Source organism: Gracilinanus agilis, chromosome 1 (genome assembly GCF_016433145.1).
Source record: "Gracilinanus agilis isolate LMUSP501 chromosome 1, AgileGrace, whole genome shotgun sequence".
Taxonomy (NCBI): Eukaryota; Metazoa; Chordata; class Mammalia; order Didelphimorphia; family Didelphidae; genus Gracilinanus; species Gracilinanus agilis.
Window position 1 is genome coordinate 798,355,556 of NC_058130.1, and position 19,873 is coordinate 798,375,428.

At 58.7% G+C, this 19,873-nt stretch overlaps 1 protein-coding gene across 1 annotated transcript; it reads left to right on the top strand.

Moving 5' to 3' along the window:
* Nucleotides 1-300: 300 nt before the first annotated feature.
* LOC123246281 (glutathione hydrolase 1 proenzyme-like) lies at nt 301-19,805 on the top strand. Its single transcript, XM_044675203.1, has 10 exons — nt 301-374; nt 14,048-14,164; nt 14,282-14,449; nt 16,403-16,533; nt 16,649-16,735; nt 17,867-18,059; nt 18,212-18,369; nt 18,701-18,850; nt 19,012-19,148; nt 19,588-19,805. The coding sequence occupies exons 3-10, from the start codon at nt 14,286-14,288 to the stop codon at nt 19,774-19,776; spliced, it is 1,209 nt and encodes a 402-aa protein (XP_044531138.1). The 5' UTR covers nt 301-374; nt 14,048-14,164; nt 14,282-14,285; the 3' UTR covers nt 19,777-19,805.
* The last annotated feature ends 68 nt before the right edge of the window (nt 19,806-19,873 follow it).

Genomic DNA, 19,873 nt, shown 5'->3' on the forward strand with positions numbered 1-19,873 from the left:
GCGTGCCCGGGGCCCACGGGCCCATTTGACAGACGGGAAAACCGAGGCCCAGAGTGCCACGTGCGCCCGGACAGGGGGCCGGAGCCGGAGCTGGAAGGCAGCCAGGGCTGGAGGCTGGAAGGAACCTCGAAGGCCGGCCCAGGGTTTGGGGGAGGGCAGAGGCCGCCCCCCCCCCCCCCCCCGGCCCCTTCCCCAGGATAGGGCCAGCCTGGCCCCGCCCCGCCCCGCCCCGCCCCTGGCCCTGCCCCCGCACCTTTGGTCCTCTGGGAGGGGCCGCGGGAGCCCCAGGCAGCCAGACCACACCACGCCGGACCGGGACAGGACGTGCACCTGGCGCCCTGCGAGGAGCCCTGCCAGCCCGCGCGCAGCCACAGGTGCCTCCTCCTCCCCCACCTCCCGGCCCTGCCCCCGGCCGCCCCGGGGCGCTTCCTCCTCTCCGCGGCGCTCTCCAGCCCGCTGCCCACCTCCCGGCCCTGCTCCTGGGCTCGGCCCCTTCCGGCTGCAGCACAGCCCCTCCAGCGGCTCCTTCCCTGGCTCCTTGGAGAGTTCCCGCCTCCAGGCCTTAACCTTGGGCAGTGCACCCTCCCCGCATGCCGTCACCCTTCCCTTGGCGCCCATCCCTCCATCTTCCCAGGCCAGAGTTCTTGGGCTCTGAGGTAGAGGCCCCACCGTTGGGCCTCCCCCTTCTTCTCCCCAGTGACCAGAAGAAGACACTGAGGCACAGCCCTGGCACTTTGGCCAGGGTGGGGCGCTCAGCCTCTCCCCTTCCCCCCTTCCTCACCCCGGCAGAGCTCTGCCTGAAGCTGGAAGAGGGGGTCCCTGCGCCTCCCCCTTGGGCGCCTGGGGCTGGGGGAGGGGCTGTGCGCCCAGAGTCTGTGCTGGAGGCTCCCGGGAAGGAAGTCCCCGAGTTGGCGGCTGAAGGCAGACTCGGGGTTCCTGGAACATTCGAGTCCAGACATGAGGGGAAGAGATGGGAGCGGGAGCCCAAGAGGGCTGTATCCTCCCACCGGAGTGCGCTTGTGGTGTTAGGCTTGATTCCCCCCTTCCATTCTTGTGTGTGTCTGTGTGTGTGTGTGTGTGTGGGGGGGGGGTCACCAGTCATATGCAGGCGAGTCCAGTGCCCTTCCTTGCGGCACACAGCAGGTGCTTAATAGATGCGTCTGAGGATGCTCGGTTCTGCACAAAATGGGCACCGAGGAAAGAGCTCTCCCTGGGCGGCCTTTTCCGAGCCTGCCTCTAGGGAAGTCCAGAGGGAAGGAAGGAGAACTTGCACAAGTTCTGAACTGAACAAGACTTGTGCAAGAGGCCGGAGACGAGAGACGAAGCCAGATGGGCACATCGGGCCGGCCTAGCGCGCACTACCCGGGGAGTGCAAGCACGGCACATGCTGGGCGCCAGATTGGACGACCAACAGCGCCAGCAGGGATGCGACGGGGAGCCATTTGGGGTCTCTTGAGCAGCAGGAGCGTAATGGGGTGCGATGCGGATTTGGGGGAGGTCCCTGAGTCTGAGGCTCCGCCGGGTTACCCTGACTGATAGTTGGCCCCATCCCAGAAAGGTGGGCTGACGCGGACCCCCAGAAGAGGGAGGGAAAGAGCACGCGTCGGGTTCTGCACACAGTGGCTTTGGGACGTTCATGGGACGTTCGTGTGGATGTACCCAGAAGGCAACTGGAGACGTGGGACTAGAGTGCGAGAGGGAGCCCAACACAGTCCATTTGCTTCCCTCTCCGGACTTATCCTCCCAGCCAGTGCTCTTCTCTTCCCTTCCTCCTTTGTAGAGCTTCTCTTTGCTCTTAGTCGTGCCCTTAGCAGTTGGCGCGGTGCCCCGCCTAGAGTGGGCAGGCAGGTGGTACGGTGGAAAAGCCCTGGGCCTGGAGTCAGGAAGACTCGTCCTGAGTTCAAATTTCACCTCAGATGCTTATTAGCTGTGTGGCCCTGGGCAAGTCACTTGGCCCTGTGGGCCTCAGTTTCCTCTTCTGTAAAATGAGCTGGAGAAGGCCATGATGGCTCACCCCAGAATCCTTGTCAGGAAAACCCCCAGCAGAGTCAGGACCCAACTAAGGAAGCTGAGAGGGAGGAGCGGTCAGCTGGGCACGGAGCCTGAAGAGGGTGGAGCCTGGGTTTAATAGCCTGGAGATGACTGGTGACCCCAGATCCCGTAGATAAGAGGAGCTGGGAGCAGGGTGGAGATGAGAGCTGGCCCAGGACCCAGGGAGGGCCCTTGAGGCAGGCGCCTGGCCCCGGCGGTCCCTTTGGGACCCCCGACATCACGGGGCGACGCCTCGGCTTGGGCGTCAGTTGGGTTTCCCAAGGCAGAGTTGAGCAAAGCCTTCAGCACAGCCTCTCGCTCTCTTCCGAAGTCCCCGCGATCCAAGGGCAGGACAAGAGTCAGGGGGCGGGGGACGGTTTGCTCAGGCCCTGGGCACCGCGCGGGGCGGTCTTTGTGGCCGTGGAACAGATTGTTCTCAGCCGCGCGTTCCCTACTTGCAGAAGAGCCTCTTTGGGCCCTGGTGGGTTCGAGGCCCATCAGTTACCCTCCTCCTGCTTCCTCCCATCTGCGAGGTGGTTTTATGGAGGTGTGGCCACTGAGGATGCGCCACCTTCCCGGAGCCACTGGGTGGACCCCAGGGGAGGAAAACAGCCCCGAGAACCCCCCCTGCCCCACCCGGTGCAGGGTCTGCCCCAGAAGAGGCGCTCGGCGGATCAAGGACCGGAGACTGACTCGTTGTGTGTGTGCCCGTGGGAGGCGAGGCCCGCCAGGAGGATATTGAGACCGGCCTTGGCAGAGACGGTGGCCATCCCATCCCCTGAGACTGGTCAAGCGAGGGAGACAATGGGCTCCCTTTCCCACTCACACTTGTGTGGGAGGGGGCAGGTGACTACTCGCTCTCAGGATTGCGGGAGCTGCCCTGTGGCGCTTCAGGCCTAACTCACGAGCCCCCACCGGTGTGCTTCCCTGAATTCGGTCGGTAGACGATCAGATTTTAGCAAAGGCGCTCCCCTTCCCCCAAAGCCTGCGTGGCGCTCTCCCACGAGTGCCTGTTGCATCCGAGGGGAGTCATCTCCAAAGTCAGTCCCTGTGGTCGTCCGAGGGGGCACCTCGCTCCTGCTACTGGTGGCCATCTCTCCCTTCGCGGAGCCTTCGAGCAGCTGCCCGTAGGTCTGGCTGTGGCCGACGGGGCCATCCAGACTGTGCTTCTTCTTGAGCACACTGGAAGGGAGCGCCCCTCGGGAGCACGCTTTTGCATCCACGTTGGTCTTCCATGTGTCTTTTTGCTCTCATCGGATTAACTGTCTCCTGCCGGCCCAGGATCTCTCCGGCGAGAACAAGATGGCTGGTGGGGAGCCGGGGAATCTACCATTCTCCTCTGAGACTCCGCTCCACAGCGGGACTCCCACTTTCCAAACTGAGGTCCCTCCGGCGAGGGGCCGACCAGCTCCCGGAGTTCAGCCCTCCTGCTCCTTCCCCGGGACAGTAGAACTCCCTCCCACCCCTCGAGAGGCGGGCCAAGGCGAGGGCTGCTTAGAGGGCTGGAGGGCTGGGGTAGGTGACTTCAGAAAAGAAAATGCTGTGAGAGTGATGAGGGAGGCCCGCAGGAATTCCCAGCATCCGGGAGGGGCCTGTGGAGGCGGGCGAGATCTCACACCTTCATCTGTGGGTGGGCCCACACAGTACCCCCAAAAGCAGGACTTTCTCCATCCAAGTTCCGAAGAGGGGAGTGGAAGGACCAGAAGCTGTGGTGCCCATGGCCCGAGAAGGGGGGAGGCACAGGCGGAGCCGGACAGACCGGAAGCTGTGCTCAGATGGGGAGAGGACCATGTGCGAGGCCTTAGAGCCCTGGGATGTTTGTGGCCAAGGACGAGGTCCATCCCTGCACGGGCCTCCGCTGGCCCAAAGATGGGGATCAGTTAGCCATGTAGCCATGAGAAGCATGGGGAGGGGGGATGATAGAACCTTGAATACGAAGATCACAATCTCTAGAGCGGATCCAGGGTGTGGTGGAAGCTGTTGCTCGAAGCCTAATTTCTGCCCGTCTGCTTTCCAGTATTTTCCTGGTGCCTCGTGTTTGCTTCTTCATCACCCGCCACGTTATTGAGTTCTCTGCCTTCAGAACCTCCCTTTGGAGCCTGTTTCATGGCTCTAGTGCTCTGTTCTTTTCCAAATGGGGCTGATGCCTCCTGCGCCGCAATAGAGCTTGAGATGTGGAAGTGCCATTCTCTGGCATCCCGACTTCTTTCCCCCACTTCCCTTGCTCTGCTACATCTTTTGTTTTTCCCGATGAATTTCATTATTGTTTTATCAAGTTCTGTCATTTGCCCCTGGCTTACTTGATCGGCATAACATTGCGTGTAAAGCACTTCTGTTGGCTTGGTCATTTTTATCGGACTGACACAGCCTAGCCATGAGCATCGGATATTCCTCCAGTTCTTTAAGCTGGTCTTGATTTCGTTGTGTTTTGTCATTTGCTCTAGACCAGTGTTTTGGGGGTCCCCAGTTAGCTTACGCCCTTTGCCACTTATTTGGAATGAGATTTCCCTTTCTACTGCTCCTTCTTAGGTTTGTTATTGCATACATACAAAATGCTGCCGAGTTTTGAGGATTTATTTATTCCATGGCTTGCCTTTTGCTGAAGCTATTGGCTCCATGAGTACCGTTGCTGATTTCCTTGCTTTTTCCAAGTAAACCTTTATGTCATAAACCAATAGAGATCATTTTCGTCTCTTTACCTGTCCTTGTGCCTATAATTTCTTTCTCTTGTCTTAATGCTGTTGCCAGCATTTCCGAAAGGGGAAGAGAATAAACATTTATATAGTACCTGCCAAGTGCCAATCACTGCCATAAGCGCTTTTTTTCTCTGAATAATATCTATTTGATACTTAAAAATCTCTGTGGAGGAGGTGCTATTATCATCCCCATTTTATAGTTAAGAAAAGTGAGACAGGGAGGCCACATGACTTGTCTATGGGTGGGGACAGTGGACGTTCTTGTTTTGGTCCCATATTGATTAGAAAAGATTCTAGTGCCGCCTATACTTTGTAGGGTTTTTAGCATCAAATAGTGCTGTACTTTGTCAAAGGCTTTCTTCACTTACTGATTAATCCTATGGCTGTGGATGTTTTGATTTTTAATATGATTAATTCTCTTGGATTTTTCCCCCTACTGTTGAGCCCTCTTTGCATTTCGGATAGAAATCTCATTTGTTCATGATGGATGATATCTTGGAGAAATCTCTAGTCAATTTGACAGAATTTTGAGCAAAATGTTATCATTAATGATATTGGCCTGTGGCTCCCCTTCTGTGTTTGAACCTTTTCTGGCTCGGGTATTAGAACTACATTTGTCTCATTAAAGGATTCTGGCACAGTGCTTGTTTTCTCAATTTTTGAAAGCAATTTGGGTAGTATTGGTACTAATTGTTCTTTAAAAGTTTGTTAGACTTCTCCTGGGAGTCTGTCAGGACCTGAAGGTTTTTTTTGTCCCCTTGGTTGTTCCTTACATCTAGATTCTGGGTCTATTTTGTTTCCTGATACTGGGATTTTAAAAATCTGTTTGATTTTCTGATAGTTTGCGTATTTTATAATTTTCAAAGGATTTTTCTGTTTCTTTGGGGTTTTCAGTTTTGTTAGCATGTAATGGATTATTCTTTTGCTTTTGTTGTGATTTCACCTTGCTCATTTGCCATTGCATTGATTTAATTTTTTGCCCTCTTATTTTTAATCAGGTTAGCCAAAGGTTTATCAATAAAAAGAACCACATTTTAGGGGTTTTTTCTAGCCAGAATTTTTGTTTCCAATTTATCGTTTTCTTCTCTATAGTTTTAACAATCCTATTTTGAGCTTTTTTAATGTTTATTTGTTGACTTTCTAATCCTTAAAAATGAATATTCAGTTCACGAATCCTCTTTTTCTACTTTGTTAATGTGTGTTTGTTGCCTTATGACGTCCCCTCCTAACACTGCTTTAGCTGCACCCCAGAAATTGTTGGCATGTTGTCTGATCATTATCATTTCTTTTATATATTTGACCATTGTTTTTACGATTCTTTCTTTGACCAAGTCGTTATTTAAGATTTCATTATTGACCCCGAGCAAATCGTTTAACTCTCGTTGCCTCACCCTTGCCACGCTTCTGTTTTATACTTGATACTAAGACGGAAGGTAAGGGTTAAAAAAGATCTCCTTGTTGAGTCTCCATTTGACTGTGCCAACTGCTATTTTTATTACATTGTGACCTGCTAAGGTATATTTGCTAGTTGCCTTTTTACATTTGTTTGCAATACTCTGGTTGGATTTTGTAAATGTTCCATGTGGTCCTGAGAAATATGTCTTCCTTTGCTGGTCTATTTCGAATATGCCATAAATTCTAATTCCGGTTAGAAGATACCATAAAGCTTTTAGCTCTAAGTTTCTCCAGTAATGCATTGGTTCCTTATGTTCCCTTTTATTGATTTTTCTATTCAGCTTATTCAGACCTGAGGGAAGGATACTGGAATCTGCTGGCACTCTTGTGTTACTATGTTTTCTTATAGCTCAGTTAATGTTTTATTTATGAATTTGGATACAAAGGCATTTAAAGCATAGAAATGTATTGTTGATACTAGTTTGCTGCCCAAGGTTCCTTTCAGCATAATATAGTTTCCTTGTTTCTCCCTTTTTACTTTTTTAACATTTGTTTTTATTTTGCCACATACATGATACAGTTTCTTTAGACTGATTAGATGCACAGTAGATTTTTTCCATCTTCTTGGTTTCACTTTGTGTATTTGTCTATTTTTAAAAATGTCTTTCATAGGGGCAGCTGGGTAGCTCAGTGGATTGAGATCCAGGCCTAGAGACGGGAGGTCCTAGGTTCAAATCCTGCCTCAGACACTTTCCAGCTGTGTGACCCTGGGCAAGTCATTTGACTCCCATTACCTCCACCCTTACCACTCTTCCACCTAGGAGCCAATACACAGAAGTTAAGGGTTTAAAAACAATTTTTTTTTAATGAAATAAAAATGTCTTTCTTGCAAAAAAGCAGCCCATTGTAGGGTTTTGTTTTCTCAGCCAGGCTGCACACTTTTTCCTTTTATAGGTTTATTTATGTTTGTGCCCATTTACATTAAAATTATAAGAGTTAGATTTGTATTTGTATTTTTCTCCATTTCTCTCTAATGTTGATATTTTTTCAAATTCTGATTTTCCCCTCTTCTGCTGTGAACGTAATACCATGTTTCTTCAGTCACTTTAGCTAAAAGTGACTGGTGAGTGGCAGCCAACATGGAGGGGACCACACTGGGCTGAAATCTGGGACGAGATCTTACCTTAAATGAGTAAGGCGGAAAGGTCTCTTCCCCTCCTCTCATTTTATTAATAAGTGCTTATAACTCCAGCCAGACCCCTTTTTACTCCCAACACATCAAATGTTCCTCGGGATCCATTCGAGGCTCCCACCTCAAGGCAGTTTCTGCCATGGCCTTGTAGGACTTGCCCCCGGATTCCATTTTTCCGCTGCCCCTCACTCCCGAAACAATGCCAGTTCCTGCAAGTGACAGAGAGGCCCCTCTAGCACCCTCCTGCCTCCTTCCCTGATTATTCATTCAGTCCCCTGCAGATCTCTGCTCTCCTCCTTTTTGCCTTGTTGGGTTCTTCTGGGAGCCCAGTGACCTTTAGCTTGTCTCTCTGTTTCTTAGCTTTGAGATCCATCTGGCTGGCTTGCAGAATGAGCAGAGTTTCTTGGAAGGGACTTGGTTTTTGCATTTCTTCTTCTAGATTGTCTTTTACTTCTGTGTATCCAAGTTCCTAATCAGTGGGTCTCTTTTGTTTTTTTGCTGCAACTTGCCCGCCCACTTTCAGCTTTTTCTATTCTGGTCATTATTTCTTCTGTGCAGGAACATCCGTTTTGCTCTGACCCTTCCCATTTCTCTTTGAAGTCACTCAGGAAGAGTATGCTATGTTGTTCCTTCTCAAATTTCTCACAGTCCTCTGGCTCATCAGGCAAGGACTGGATCGTTTTCTTTCTTTTTTTCCTAGCATTCTTTCAGAGATGTCAGAACTCGTTTACTAGAGCTGGAGGCCACGTTTCCTTCTGCTTTTAACATTTTCCTTTGCCCTCTGATGGTGGATTCTCTGTGGGCTAAATCTCAGAGTGATTTAGCCTCCTCCCAGCCTGGCTAATTAATCCACAGGTCACCAGTCTGGCCCTCTGTCCCAGCTGACTTTTGGGTGGTCAGCACTGGCTCCAGCTGGATGCTGAGTTCTCTCCCTCAGGCTTAGTGGGGCACAGTGATTCCCCCCCCACCCAAATCAGTGCTGGCATCATTCCCTCTGTTCCCCCTGGTTCTCTGACCCAGCATTGGCAAGTCAGAGCACCACTAAACTGCTGGGACAGCGTTCGTTTCTATAGTTTAGGTCTCCATAGCTGTGGGAAGGGGCAGGAAGGGCCTTGAGTTCTGTTTTGAGCTCAGACCCCTGACTTGCCCTTTTCCTCAGATCCTTCTCTCTCTTGGAATTCTGTCTAGTCTGAAGTCTGGATCTGCACGGCTTCGGAAAGAAGGAAAGGAATCAGGTCTTATGTGGTTGGGTTTGCTTGCAAGCTTGTGGGTCGGGTCTCTGGCTGGGGTCGTACAGTCTCGCTGCAGGTAGATTAGTAAAAGGGGGACTGACTGAGCTCAGGGTCAGCATCAGTTTGTGCATTTAAAAAAGGTCTTCTCTTGGGTTCTGGGAGTCCCAGAGCCTGGTTGGAAACAGCTGAGGTTGCTTTAACCTTAGTGCTTACCTTCTGTTTTGGAGAGGATTGAGAGAAAGTGTGCTCTGCTCTCTCTTCGCTTGCATGATCCAGGCCCCCCAAAGAGATCCTTTTGTGTTCTTCTTAAGAATTCCCTGAATTCTAGCTTCTCCAGTGTTTGTTCCAGTTCTATATTTTCCTTTTCATTTAGTTCTATTCAATTTGTCTAGCTCTGAAAGAGGAACATTAACATCTCCAACAATTATTATCACTTTTTTCTGCAATCCAATTTTCTTTCCTTTGATGAATTCCATCTGTTGCACATCTGTTTAGAATTGATATTTGTTCATTTCTATGAATTAAACGCAGTTTAGCCCCCATTTTCTCTATTTCTCGATTGATGTTGCAGATTTTTGTTTTTGCTTTCCCTGATAGTAGGATGGCAAACCCCCTGGATGAGGAGAAGGGAGCAGGCATTTAGGAGGGGCCCACTATGTGCCAGGGATTGTCCTAAGCCCATCAAGAAAAAGATTAATCTCATTCGATCCTCACAGATGAGGAAACTGAGGCAGACAGTGACAGTGAAGTGACTTGCACAGTGTCACCCAGCTAGTAGGTGTCTGGAACCAGACTTGAATTTGGGTCTTCCCTCCTCCAGGTCCAGCACCATCTAGCAGGGTTTGAGATCTGGAGGAGAATGTGATGGTGTCTTAGACAGAAAGATAATGTCAGCTGGAAGCTTCTCCAGGGGAACAGAAACTCCCTGAGGGCAGACTCATACTAGAGCCTTAATGAATTCTAGTTAAATGGAATGGGTACTTCCTTGAGTCTGCAGTGATTCAGGGGGCCTCTAAGCTGTTGGCAATGTGGGGCTCAGGCTCAGGAGAGAGATGGGCTGGATAAGGAAATGTGGGAGTCAGCGGCATAGAAATGAGCAGTGTGGTACAGAGAGGGGGGCATAACAGTTTTGCAGGCTTTGCAGAGTTCTTCTGTCAGTTAAGGAGTTTAGAATCTTGGGGAAAAGTTTCAGATGGTCCTGGGAACTCGTGTGCAGGGAACCAGGGTCCATCTGAGCTCCTTCTTTAGATTGAGACCTGGCCTATATTTGGAGTTTTCTTTTGAGATTTGTTAATTTAGCTAAATCCCTACCTTATTCCTACCTTTATTTTCCCTACGTGAATGTCTGAAAGAGTGAAAAGGAGAGTGGATCTGAGAGTTAGTTCAAATCTGTGATAGTTTAGTCTTACCCTTGCAACAAACTATCTGTTGAGTCTTTGTATCCATCTTCCTGACCCCACTGATTACAAACCGCCTTGAGAGCCGAGTTAAGGCAGGTCCTTTCTCAGTCTCACGTTCCTGCTTCCCTTCCCCCACCTGAGGTTTCTCTAAGCGGCTGTTAGGGTTTCCTTGATCCTCTACCCTGCCAATCTATGCTAGAAGACAATAAACCCCGTTTGTGTTTAAACAAGACCTTTTGGCTACTTCATTAGTTAATTAGTAAGAGAGGGAGGAAGAGAGAGAGGAATAACATACTCTCTGGAGTTTGCGGGAAGCCGAGGGTGTCCATTTTGAAGGAAGTGTAACTTCAATACAAGTCCCTTCCCATGAAACTGACTAAAGCCTGAAGTCAGTTTCCAGCTGTCATGGCTGACTCTAACTTGGCTCTGTAAAGTGTCCCTTTAATTGAAGGGCTCAGTCTGTTTCCCTTCAGTGTTTTGTCTTTAACCTGGGTCCCAGTCTGCATTTCCCTGCTGCTGTTTGCCTGCCTTGGATTAATTCATCCTCTCCCTTGCAACCTTGTCACCTCAGTGTTATACTCCCCAAACTCAGGAATTCCCTTATTTCTCCTTCCACCTCAACTACCATCCTTTATCACTGAACCTTCCGCATCCACTATATTATAGCCTGAACTTCCCTACTACCTAGTCTATTCCCTTGATTACCTCCAGCCTTGGGTCCCTTGCCTTGCCTTATTCCCTGTTCCTACCAGTTATTACTCCTAGCTTCAGCCTCATATTACATCCTGCAGATTTCCCCTATTACACCCTACAAATCCCCTTATTACAGCAGGGAGCCAGGGGAGCCCAGGAGGAGGCATCGGCAGAGGGGAAGGAATTCTCAGGATGAGTCTTGGAGGAGAGCAGGGGAGGGCAGGGGAGCCAGCCGGGGGCCAGGCCAGGCGAGCCAGCTGGGGGTTGGGCAAGGCGAGCCAGCCTGGGAGTCTCTACGAGGAGCTGTCAGACTGGGAGGAGACAAACCAGGAGGGAATAGAGACCAGGAGGAAGGGGAGAAGGAGGCTGAAGATGGTGTGATGATCAGCACAGAGGTCACAGCACGTGGCCTGAGGAAGGTGGCTCAGTTTGGCGGCACTACCCGTGGGGGATGGCAGCCTCCAAGGGAGTTGCTGCAGGAAGCAGCCGGGGGAGGACAAGGCTTGGCACAGATGTTCGGAGACCTGGCGGCCCACGGGACATGAAGGGAGCAGCAGACTGGCTGGGTGGCCTGGCTTCCCCTATGCCTTTCAGCAGCACAGAACCAGGGCCAGATAAGAGGATGGGGCCGGCCCAAGTCTGACTCGGGGCAGCTAGAATAGGCTGAGTGGTGCCGGGGTCACGGAGAAAGGAAGTGGAATGGGCCAATTCTGCCTTCCAGCCTGTGAAGGGAGGAGAGGGAGGGGCTGGAGCCTGGATGAAGCGAGAGATCTTACAGGGATACCACATGGGCAAACTGAGGCTGCCCAAGGAGAGGGGAGGGTCAGGGCTGGTCCACAGTTAAAGGCTGGCTCGGGGTGGGTGGCAGGGCTTCTGGGGCCGGGGCCGGTGGCCAGTGCTTGGAGAACACGTGGTTGGGTGGACTTTGTCTTCGCCCCACCCCCGCCCTTGCCCCCAGACCTCTCAGGCTGCCCAATGGTCAGGGCCTGGTCAGGGCCAGCATTCCTCCACACCCTGGGGACGTTAATGGGTCACCTGGAGTTAATGCCTTACCCTGCCTAACTGGACTCGCTCTTGGAGTGGGACCGAGCCGGGAGACGGCTCCTTTAGTTCCCAGCGTCGCCCTGGCCTTGTGGTGCAGGCCCGGAGTCAGAAAGACCCTGGCTAAGGCACTCTGCCCTGTTTGCCTCAGTTTCCTCCTTTGTCAAATGAGCTGGAGAAGGCAGTGGCAAACCCCAGCCATATCTCTGCCAAGGGCCCCCCAATGGGATCTCAAAGCATCCAACATGACAGAGATGAGCGAAGCCCGTTGGGGCCCAGGGAGTACCCAGGGAGGAAGAGTGGCTCGGGGAACTCCAGGGATGGGGAGCTTTCTCCCTTACCAGCCTGGTCTCCCGGCATCCAGCCCCGGTTTTCCTCCCAGTTCCCCTCCCCCTGCCCCGGCCCCGAGAGGAGGAGGAGGAGGAGGAAGGTGTCTGCTCCACCCAGACCCCCAGATCATCTTCCTCACAGCTGCTGCCTCCCTTGGGGGCAGGCACTGGGCAAACCCAGCCTCAGGGGGGAGGGGGGACGGAGAGGGGTCTGAGCTGAGGCTGGAGTCCTGGGCCCCTGCCTTGAGCCAGAGGGGACAGGGCGTGGGCAAAGGTTGGGAGGTGGGAAACCTCTCGAGTAGCCCCAGGAGGGGGTCAGAGGGCAGGGCCGACACAGGTGAGCAGGAGTGAGGCTGGCGCCTCGGAGCCTCTGGCCCCTCCCCTCCTGGCTCTGCCCTGAGGAGCCCCTGCTCGGCCCTGGTCCCCCTCCTGGGGATGGGAAAGGACTGGGCCAGGGCGCTTCTGGCTCCTTCCCTGCCCGGCTGGCCGGCCTTTTGCCATGAGCCCCCTTTCCAAGTCTGAGAAGGAGGAGAGGCTGCTGGGAGTCAGCAGAGCCCCCTTGTTTAGCACTAGCCCCGGGGATGGAGTCAGCCCACTGTCCATTGTCTGGATGAGGAAACTGAGGCTGGCTCCGGTCCCCCTTCTCTCACTTAGGGCCCAGACCTCCCGGGGGCCAGCAGCCTTGGGGGGGGGGAGGGCCATGGCCGCCGCCACCCCCCCAGGTCTCCTGCCAGTGGCCAGGCCCAGGCCAGGAGGGCAGAGGCTGCAGCCTCCTGGGAGAGGGAGAATGGCGGGGAGGGGAGGGGAATTGTGGGCGCCTCAGGGAGCGTGCCTGCCTCTCTGACTGGGGTGCCAATCCCCGCTCCCTTCCTCCCCTCCCCTCCGCTTCTGCAGTCCCCTCTAGAGCCGGAGCCAGGAAGCCCTGAGTTCGAATCCAGAGGCGGGGCATTTATTAGGCCCTACCCTGTGCCTCAGTCTCCTCGTCTATAAAATGGGGCCGATGATGACGCTGCCACGCACGGTGCTCGGTGGCCCCGTTGGGGGCCTTCGGGCAGAGACTCCAAGCGGGCTGCCACTGCCTCGTCCCTCTGATTTGACAGAGGAAGCAACCAGGGCAGACGAGGTGAAGTGACCTGCCTCGGGTCCCGGGAGCAGCGGAGCCCCTGGTGCCGAAGGAGGAGTCCGAGCCCCGGGGAGACGTGGGGCCTGGGTGCGAGCCAGAGCTTCGCCCCGTCCCCCAGAGAGGGGGCCCGAGCGGGGCCCCCTCCCCTCCCCCCCTCCCTGGGGTGAGCTGGGAGGCCGAGCCGAGGGCAGCCCCCTGGGGGATGCTTGTGAGCCGCCGGCGGCCCCAGGAGGCTCAGCAGAGTCTCTTCTGGGCCACATCCTGTGGCGCGTTTCCCAGCTCCTGGGGTCCCCGGCCCTCCCCGCGCTCCCCTCTCCCCTCCCCTCGGGGCTGGGCTCAGGCTTCCCAAGGCCGCCGGCTTCCTGCTCCGCGGGGCCAGGCCCAGCTCCCCACGGCCCGAGGAAAGGGGGCCCCCCGCACCCACCTCCTTCCCAAAGCCGGGGTAAGTGCCGCGGCTGTGTGACCCTGGGTCAGTCACTGGCCTCTCTGCACCTTGGCGCCCCGCTCCGAGAGCTCCCTCGGAACCCTGGGAGAGGAAAGGGCAGCCGGGGGCAGGGCCTGGGTCCGGAACGGGGGTGGGGGGGAGGCCCAGGCCCCAGGCAGGAAGCAGCCTCCGGCCCCTCCCGGAGCCCAGGCCCACAAGACCCTTCCAGGGGATGGGAAAGGAAGGGGCCGGGGCGGGGCCGGGGCCGGGGCCGGGGCCTAGCCGGGGATGGCGGGCAGAGGCTTGGTCAGGCACCTGTGGTGCCCGGGGGCCCTGCCCCCAGCGGGCTTCTGCCCTGTGCCCGGGAGGTGGGCGCGCCTACACGTGCCCGAAGAGAGAGGAGGGCCGGGGCCTCTCCGGGGGCTGCTCCTCCTCCTCCTCCCGGGCTCTCCCGCTCTTCGCAAGGCCAACTCTCTTCCCTGCCTCCGCAGGCCCAGGGACCCCAGCCAGCCTGGCACTCTGCCCTACCCGGAGTCCCCTGGGGGCATCGGCGGCAGCCTTGGCTGAATTCTCCGAGTTCTCCATCCCGAGACGGGCCCGCGGAGCCGGTGAGTCCCCCGGAAGGCGGGGCTAGCCGGGGCCCCCACGTCCCGAGCCCCCGGCTCCCCGCCCTGCCCTCGGAGCTACCCCCCCAGTGCTCTCAGCCCCCCACTGTGTCCCCCCAGAGCAATGAAGAAGAAGCTCGTGGTGGGGCTGGGCCTCCTGGTCGTGGCTGCCGTCGTGGCCCTGATCCTGGGCCTCAGCCTCGGCCTCCGGGGCAGCCCGGCCGCTTCCCACGTCTATAAGAGGGCCGCCGTGGCCGCCGACGCCAAGAAGTGCTCCGAGATCGGGAGGTGAGTCCACGCGGGGGTGACCCCACAGCTGCTCTGCCCGGGCCCGGCCCCTCTCTGGCTTGGTCTCCCGCTCCCTGCCCCACCGCCTTCTCCCCCCAGCTGCCCATCCTGTCGCCAGGGGCAGTGCAGACTGGCATGGGGACTGCCCGCCCCCAGCCTCGTCCCGACTCTGCCCTTATGAACTCACTGGGACCCTGCAACGAGTCCTGCCGCCTCTCTGGGCTGCCTCCGTTTTCTCTTCTGTGGAATGGGTGGCCTTGATGATTATCCCCCGAGGCCTGGTCCAGAAGGTGGGCGACCTGGCTTTGTTGGCTCCCCCAAACTGGCTGCCAGGACCTCCCGGGCCCCCCCTGCTCTGAGAGCCCGGGCCCCTGGGAGGACGGGGGACGATGCGGGGCAGGCCGGTGGTCCTATGGCTCCCATTTCTTCCTGCTGCCTGGACTTGGGGCCGGGAAAAGAAGGGCTCTCCGTCTGTCCCTCCCTCTGTCTGTCCGTCTGTCCCTTTCTCTGTTTCCCTCTGTCCCTTCCCCGCCCCCTTCCCTCTCTGTTGACACTTTTCTGAGGAGGCGAAGCTGGTCTTGGCCTCACCGAGCTTCCGTGGCCCTGCTGAGCGGCCCCAGCTAGGAGCCCAACTCCCCCCGGGGGATCCCTTTGGAAGGAGGCGGCCAGTCCTTCTGCGGTCCAGGGCACGTCCCGGCTGTCTGGGGTCTCCTCGGTGTGGGCGTTCCTTCTGCTGGGCCGGATTGCAACCCCTTGTGCATGAGCGATTCGTCCACGGCCTGCCAGGCCTCTGCCCTGCTTTGTCCCTTCCCGCGGGGCCTCTAACATTCCGTGGCAGGAGGGCAGCAGAGTCTGGGAGCTCCGGCCACACGTGGCCCGTGCCCCCCCTACAGCAGCGCCTCCCCGCTGCTCTCTGGCCATCCTCCGGGGGCCGCCCTTCTGTGACTCGGGCTGGCCGGCTGGCCTCCGCCGTCCCTGTGGCAGGAGGAGCCTTCCCTTTGGAAGGAGGCCCGGCCCGCTCACAGGGAAGCCTCAGGGGCGGGCTTTGAGCTGGGGCCGCCGCGGGGGTCTCTCGGCATCGTTCAGCCTCGTTCCTGCCGAGCAGGGTCCGAAGCGTCTTCCGGATGGCCCGCGCTGAGTTGGGCCTCCCCGTGGGGAGCAGACGAGCAGAAGGCGAGCCTTTGGCTGCAGTGACGGCCTCTGGGCACACGGTGTTCTGCTCCAGCCTCCCCTCGCGTCGCCATGTGGCCTCCAGGACCTTCTTGGGGCCCTCGGCGGCGTAGCCGTGGCCCGTGTGGCCTCCTCTGGCCTCGTTCTCCCCGTCGTTGGGCCCCAAAGACGTGCTTACGCTGGTTGCTTGGAGGCTACTATCGTTGCACCCAGGAGGCCAGGGGGCACCAGCGGGCCCAGAGCCTGGTCCAAGAGCCGCATCCGAACCCTCAGACAGCCATCAACTGTGTGACCCTGGGCATGTCATTTCACCTCTGTGTTCCTCGGTTTCCTCACCTGCAAAAGGGGGCGGAGAATCTCTGCTCCCTCCCAGGGCTGTGGTGGGTGTAGGGAGGCCCCAAGGAAGAGGGGACCCCGAGTGCCCTCTCCCAGCCTGCTGAGCAGCCCTGGGAGTCTCCCCTGCGGGCATCGTCTCAAGTTCACTGGTCGAGTCCCCATTGGAAGGGCTCCCTTTGCCGTCGGGCCGCCATCTTGTAGATTGGGCCTGCCACGCGATGCCAGAAGGGGCATCAGTGGGCACTTGTGCCCCATGAGCATGGCCTTCCAGGCCCCGGGGACGTGGCTGCCTGAGTGTGGGCGGGGGGAGGAGGCGACCCGCTCCGGGGGGTCTCGTCGCCTCGTGGCCCGGCCCCCGGGGGGGGCTTTGCCCCAATTTCCAGGCCCGGGCGGGCGGGGGGGCCGGGGGCCGGCTCGGGCCCTAACCTGGTCCCGGGGGCCGTGCAGGGACGCGCTGCAGGACGGAGGCTCGGCGGTGGATGCGGCCATCGCGGCCCTCCTCTGCATGGGGCTCATGAACGCCCACAGCATGGGCATCGGCGGCGGCCTCTTCTTCACCATTTACAACAGCAGCACCGGTGAGTCCGGGGGGTCCCCGACAGACGGGGAAACCGAGGCCTGGGAGGGAACGACGGGAGGCACCCGGGGCCAAAGGCCTGAAGCCGCCCTCCCGCCCCGGCCCCTGTCTTCCAGGAAGAGCCGAAATCATCAACGCCCGCGAGGTGGCCCCCAAGCGCTCCTTCACCCACATGTTCAATTCCTCGGCGCAGTCCCAGAAAGGTGACGTGGGGCGCTGAGGGGGGTTCGGAGGGGCAGAGGGGGCGCAGGGCCTCCCGTCTGGGTGTGTATGTGTGTGTGTGTGTGTGTGTGTGTGTGCAGGGCCTCGTGTGTGTGTGTGTGTGTGTGTGTGTGTGCAGGGCCTCACGTGTGTGCACACATGCACCCAGGGGCCTGGCTCGGAGGGGATTCAGGAGCCGGGAGGCTGGAGCCCGGGGTACCTAACGGAGTTAGGGCATGTCACACGCGTGTGCACGCGTACACATGCGCCGCACACGCTTTGTGCCCTGGCCTCCCTCCCCTTCTCTCCCCCCAGGCCAGAACAAAGGCAGAGAAGGGCCAGAGAGCGCCGTTTGCTCCTGCCGCTCCCAGTGAGCTCCCTGGAAGCTCTGGGCAGGCGCCTGGCTCTGTGCTGGGCCCTGGGGAGGGCTCGGGAAGGGACTGGCTCAGGCCGCCCTGGGGGGTCCCCGCCAGTGCCTCAGGGGAGGCCCGGAGCAGGGCCGAGGGTGGGTGCAGGAAAAGGCTGCCCAGACAGGGTGGCACCGGGGCAGGCGTCTGGTGGGCAGAGGCGAGGAGAGAGCGTGCCAGGCACGGAGCACAGCCAGGGCAGAGGTGTGGAGGCGGGACAGGGGCATCGAACGTTAGGAGCGGTCAGTGGCATAATGTGTGGTCTGGCAGAAAAGGTGGCATTGCGCAGGGCCTTGAAGGCCAAACGAGGGGTGCTGTACTGGCCCCTGGAGCTCCCAGAGTGGGTGTGTGGAGGACGACGCAGCAGCCTCTCTGTGTGCCCGGCACCCAGTAGGGCTTCAGAGGCGCTCGCTGACTCGGTTTGGCCGGTGTCCTGCGCAGGGGGCGGGGCTGGGGAGAGGCGTCCGGCCAGAGAGGGAGGCAGATGGCCGAGGCGTCGCCGGGTCCCTGGGAGCTGGCCGGAGAGCCAGCAGAGGCGTGTCCTGGGAGCGGAGGGCAGCCGAACAGCGGCCACACGGCTCTGGAAGCAGCTCCTGGCCCTGCTGGCTTTCTGTCCCCTCCGCTGGCCTCGGCCGGGAGGGTGGGAGGGGCTCGTGTCGGGGGGCTCCTCGGGCCACGGCTGCGGCCCCTGACCTCGCCTGCCCCTCCCCGCCTGGACACGTACAGGAGGGCTGTCCGTGGCTGTTCCCGGGGAGATCCGCGGCTACGAGCTGGCCCACCAGCGCCACGGGAGGCTGCCTTGGGCCCGGCTGTTTGAGCCCAGCATCCAGCTGGCCCGCCAGGGCTTCCCTGTGGGCAAGGGCCTGGCTAACGCCCTGGTCAGGAAGCGGGACGCCGTCGAGGGCAACCCGGGTCTCTGGTAAGCGCCCCCTCCCCTTCCGGAGAACCCCAAGAACGGTCGGGGGGAGACGCGGCGGGATGCCGCCTCCCGGACGAGCCCCCAGTGCTGCCTGCCGGCCCCGGGCAGGCGCCCCCTCATGAGGTAATGAGGGGTCTCCCTCTGCCCCCCAGTCAAGTGTTCTGTCGGGACGGGAAGATCCTAAAAGAGGGGGAGACCGTGAAGATGCCCCAGCTGGCGGCCACCTTCGAGACGCTGGCCCACGAGGGTGCCGACGCCTTCTACACCGGCAGCCTGGCCCAGCAGATCGTCGACGACGTCCAGAATGCCGGTGAGGCTGGGCACGGGAGGGTCTCAAAGAGGTCTCAGCCTGCGCGGGGGGGGACTGGGGGCCGGAGACGGAGGGCAGCTGCCTCCAGCCGGGGCCGGCAGGGGCTTCCTGCCCAGCAGCGAGGCTTGTCCCGGCGCGGAAGGGCCTCCCTCACCCCTCCCAAGGGGTCTCTCTCTGAGGCTAGGCTGAAGGCGAATTTGCTCAGGCATGGGGGGTGGTCCTGGCCCGGCCTCTGCTCGGAGGCTCCCGGGAAGGGGAGCCCCCCTCCCCTCCCCCCCACCGAGTGAGCAGGATCTCCTGATGGAGGGGGGATTCCGTGTTCCCTGCCCAGGGGGGATCCTCACCCTGGAAGATTTGGGCAGCTACCGGGCAGAGGTCATCGAGAACCCCCTGAACTTTAGCTTGGGGGACGCCACCCTGTACACGCCCAGCGCTCCCCTGAGCGGCCCCGTGCTTGGCCTCATCCTGAATATCCTCAAGGGTGAGCCTTGGCCCCCCCATCCCCTCCCCCACTCCCGGGGGGCTACAGTCCGAGGGAAGGGCTTCCGCACCGATGGAAGGGAAATGCACCTGCCTGGGGAGATGGGGGCCCTGGAGCACCCCGTCCTGAGCGGGCCGCCCCGTCCCTCTCCCCCGGGCCAGGGTACCACTTCTCGGAGGCCAGCGTGGCCCCCCCGAAGCAGAAGGGCCTGACGTACCACCGCATCGTGGAGGCCTTCCGCTTTGCCTACGCCAAGAGGACGCTCCTGGGGGACCCCAAGTTCGAGGACATGTCCGGGGTGAGCTCCCTGGGCCCCCCGGGGGGTCGGCAGAGGGCAGCCCGGGGCCGATTGAGCCTCTTCCGGGCCCTGGAGACCAAGGATGACCGGAGGCTGCCGTTCGGCCTGGGCAGGGGCCCGAGCCTGGCCAGGACGACGGGGAAGGGGAGACCCTGGATGGAGGGCCAGGTGCCACGCTGGGGATCCAGAGAGGATGCCGGCAGGGTGCCCCCTCGGGGAGCCTCAGTTTCCTCGTCTGTAAAATAGGGACGAGCTGCCCAGGGTTGGGAGGATGAAGTGACGCGCTTTGTAGACAGCGCCATGGAAGGGATGCCGTCATTCCTGAAGGAGGGCACCCGGGGCGCTGGGGCAAAGGCACGGAGGTGGGAGATGGAGGGCCGCACTCAGGGCTGGGGCCTTGCGAGCGGAGCGGGCCCTCAGCGCGGGGTCGTCCGGGCAGGTGATCCGGAACATGACGTCGCAGCACTTCGCCGAGCAGCTGCGGGCCCGGATCTCGGACGACCGGACGCACGGCTTCGAGTACTACGAGCCGCAGTACCTGGTGCCCGACGACGGGGGCACGTCGCACCTGTCCGTGGTGGCCGAGGACGGCTCTGCCGTGGCCGCCACCAGCACCATCAACCTCTAGTGAGGCGGGGGCACCGGGGTGGGGGTGCCCGGGCGGGCGGGGGTCACCGGGGCGGGCAGGGGCGGGGCAAGGCAGGGGCCCCCCGGCGGCCCCCCCG

Excerpts from the sequence above, each read along its gene's own strand:
- LOC123246281 (XM_044675203.1), top strand. The coding sequence starts at position 14,286 with ATGAAGAAGAAGCTCGTGGTGGGGCTGGGCCTCCTGGTCGTGGCTGCC. Across the intron at positions 16,534-16,648 it reads CATTTACAACAGCAGCACCG|GAAGAGCCGAAATCATCAAC; the intron begins GTGAGTCCGGGG and ends CCTGTCTTCCAG. Across the intron at positions 19,149-19,587 it reads AGTTCGAGGACATGTCCGGG|GTGATCCGGAACATGACGTC; the intron begins GTGAGCTCCCTG and ends TCGTCCGGGCAG.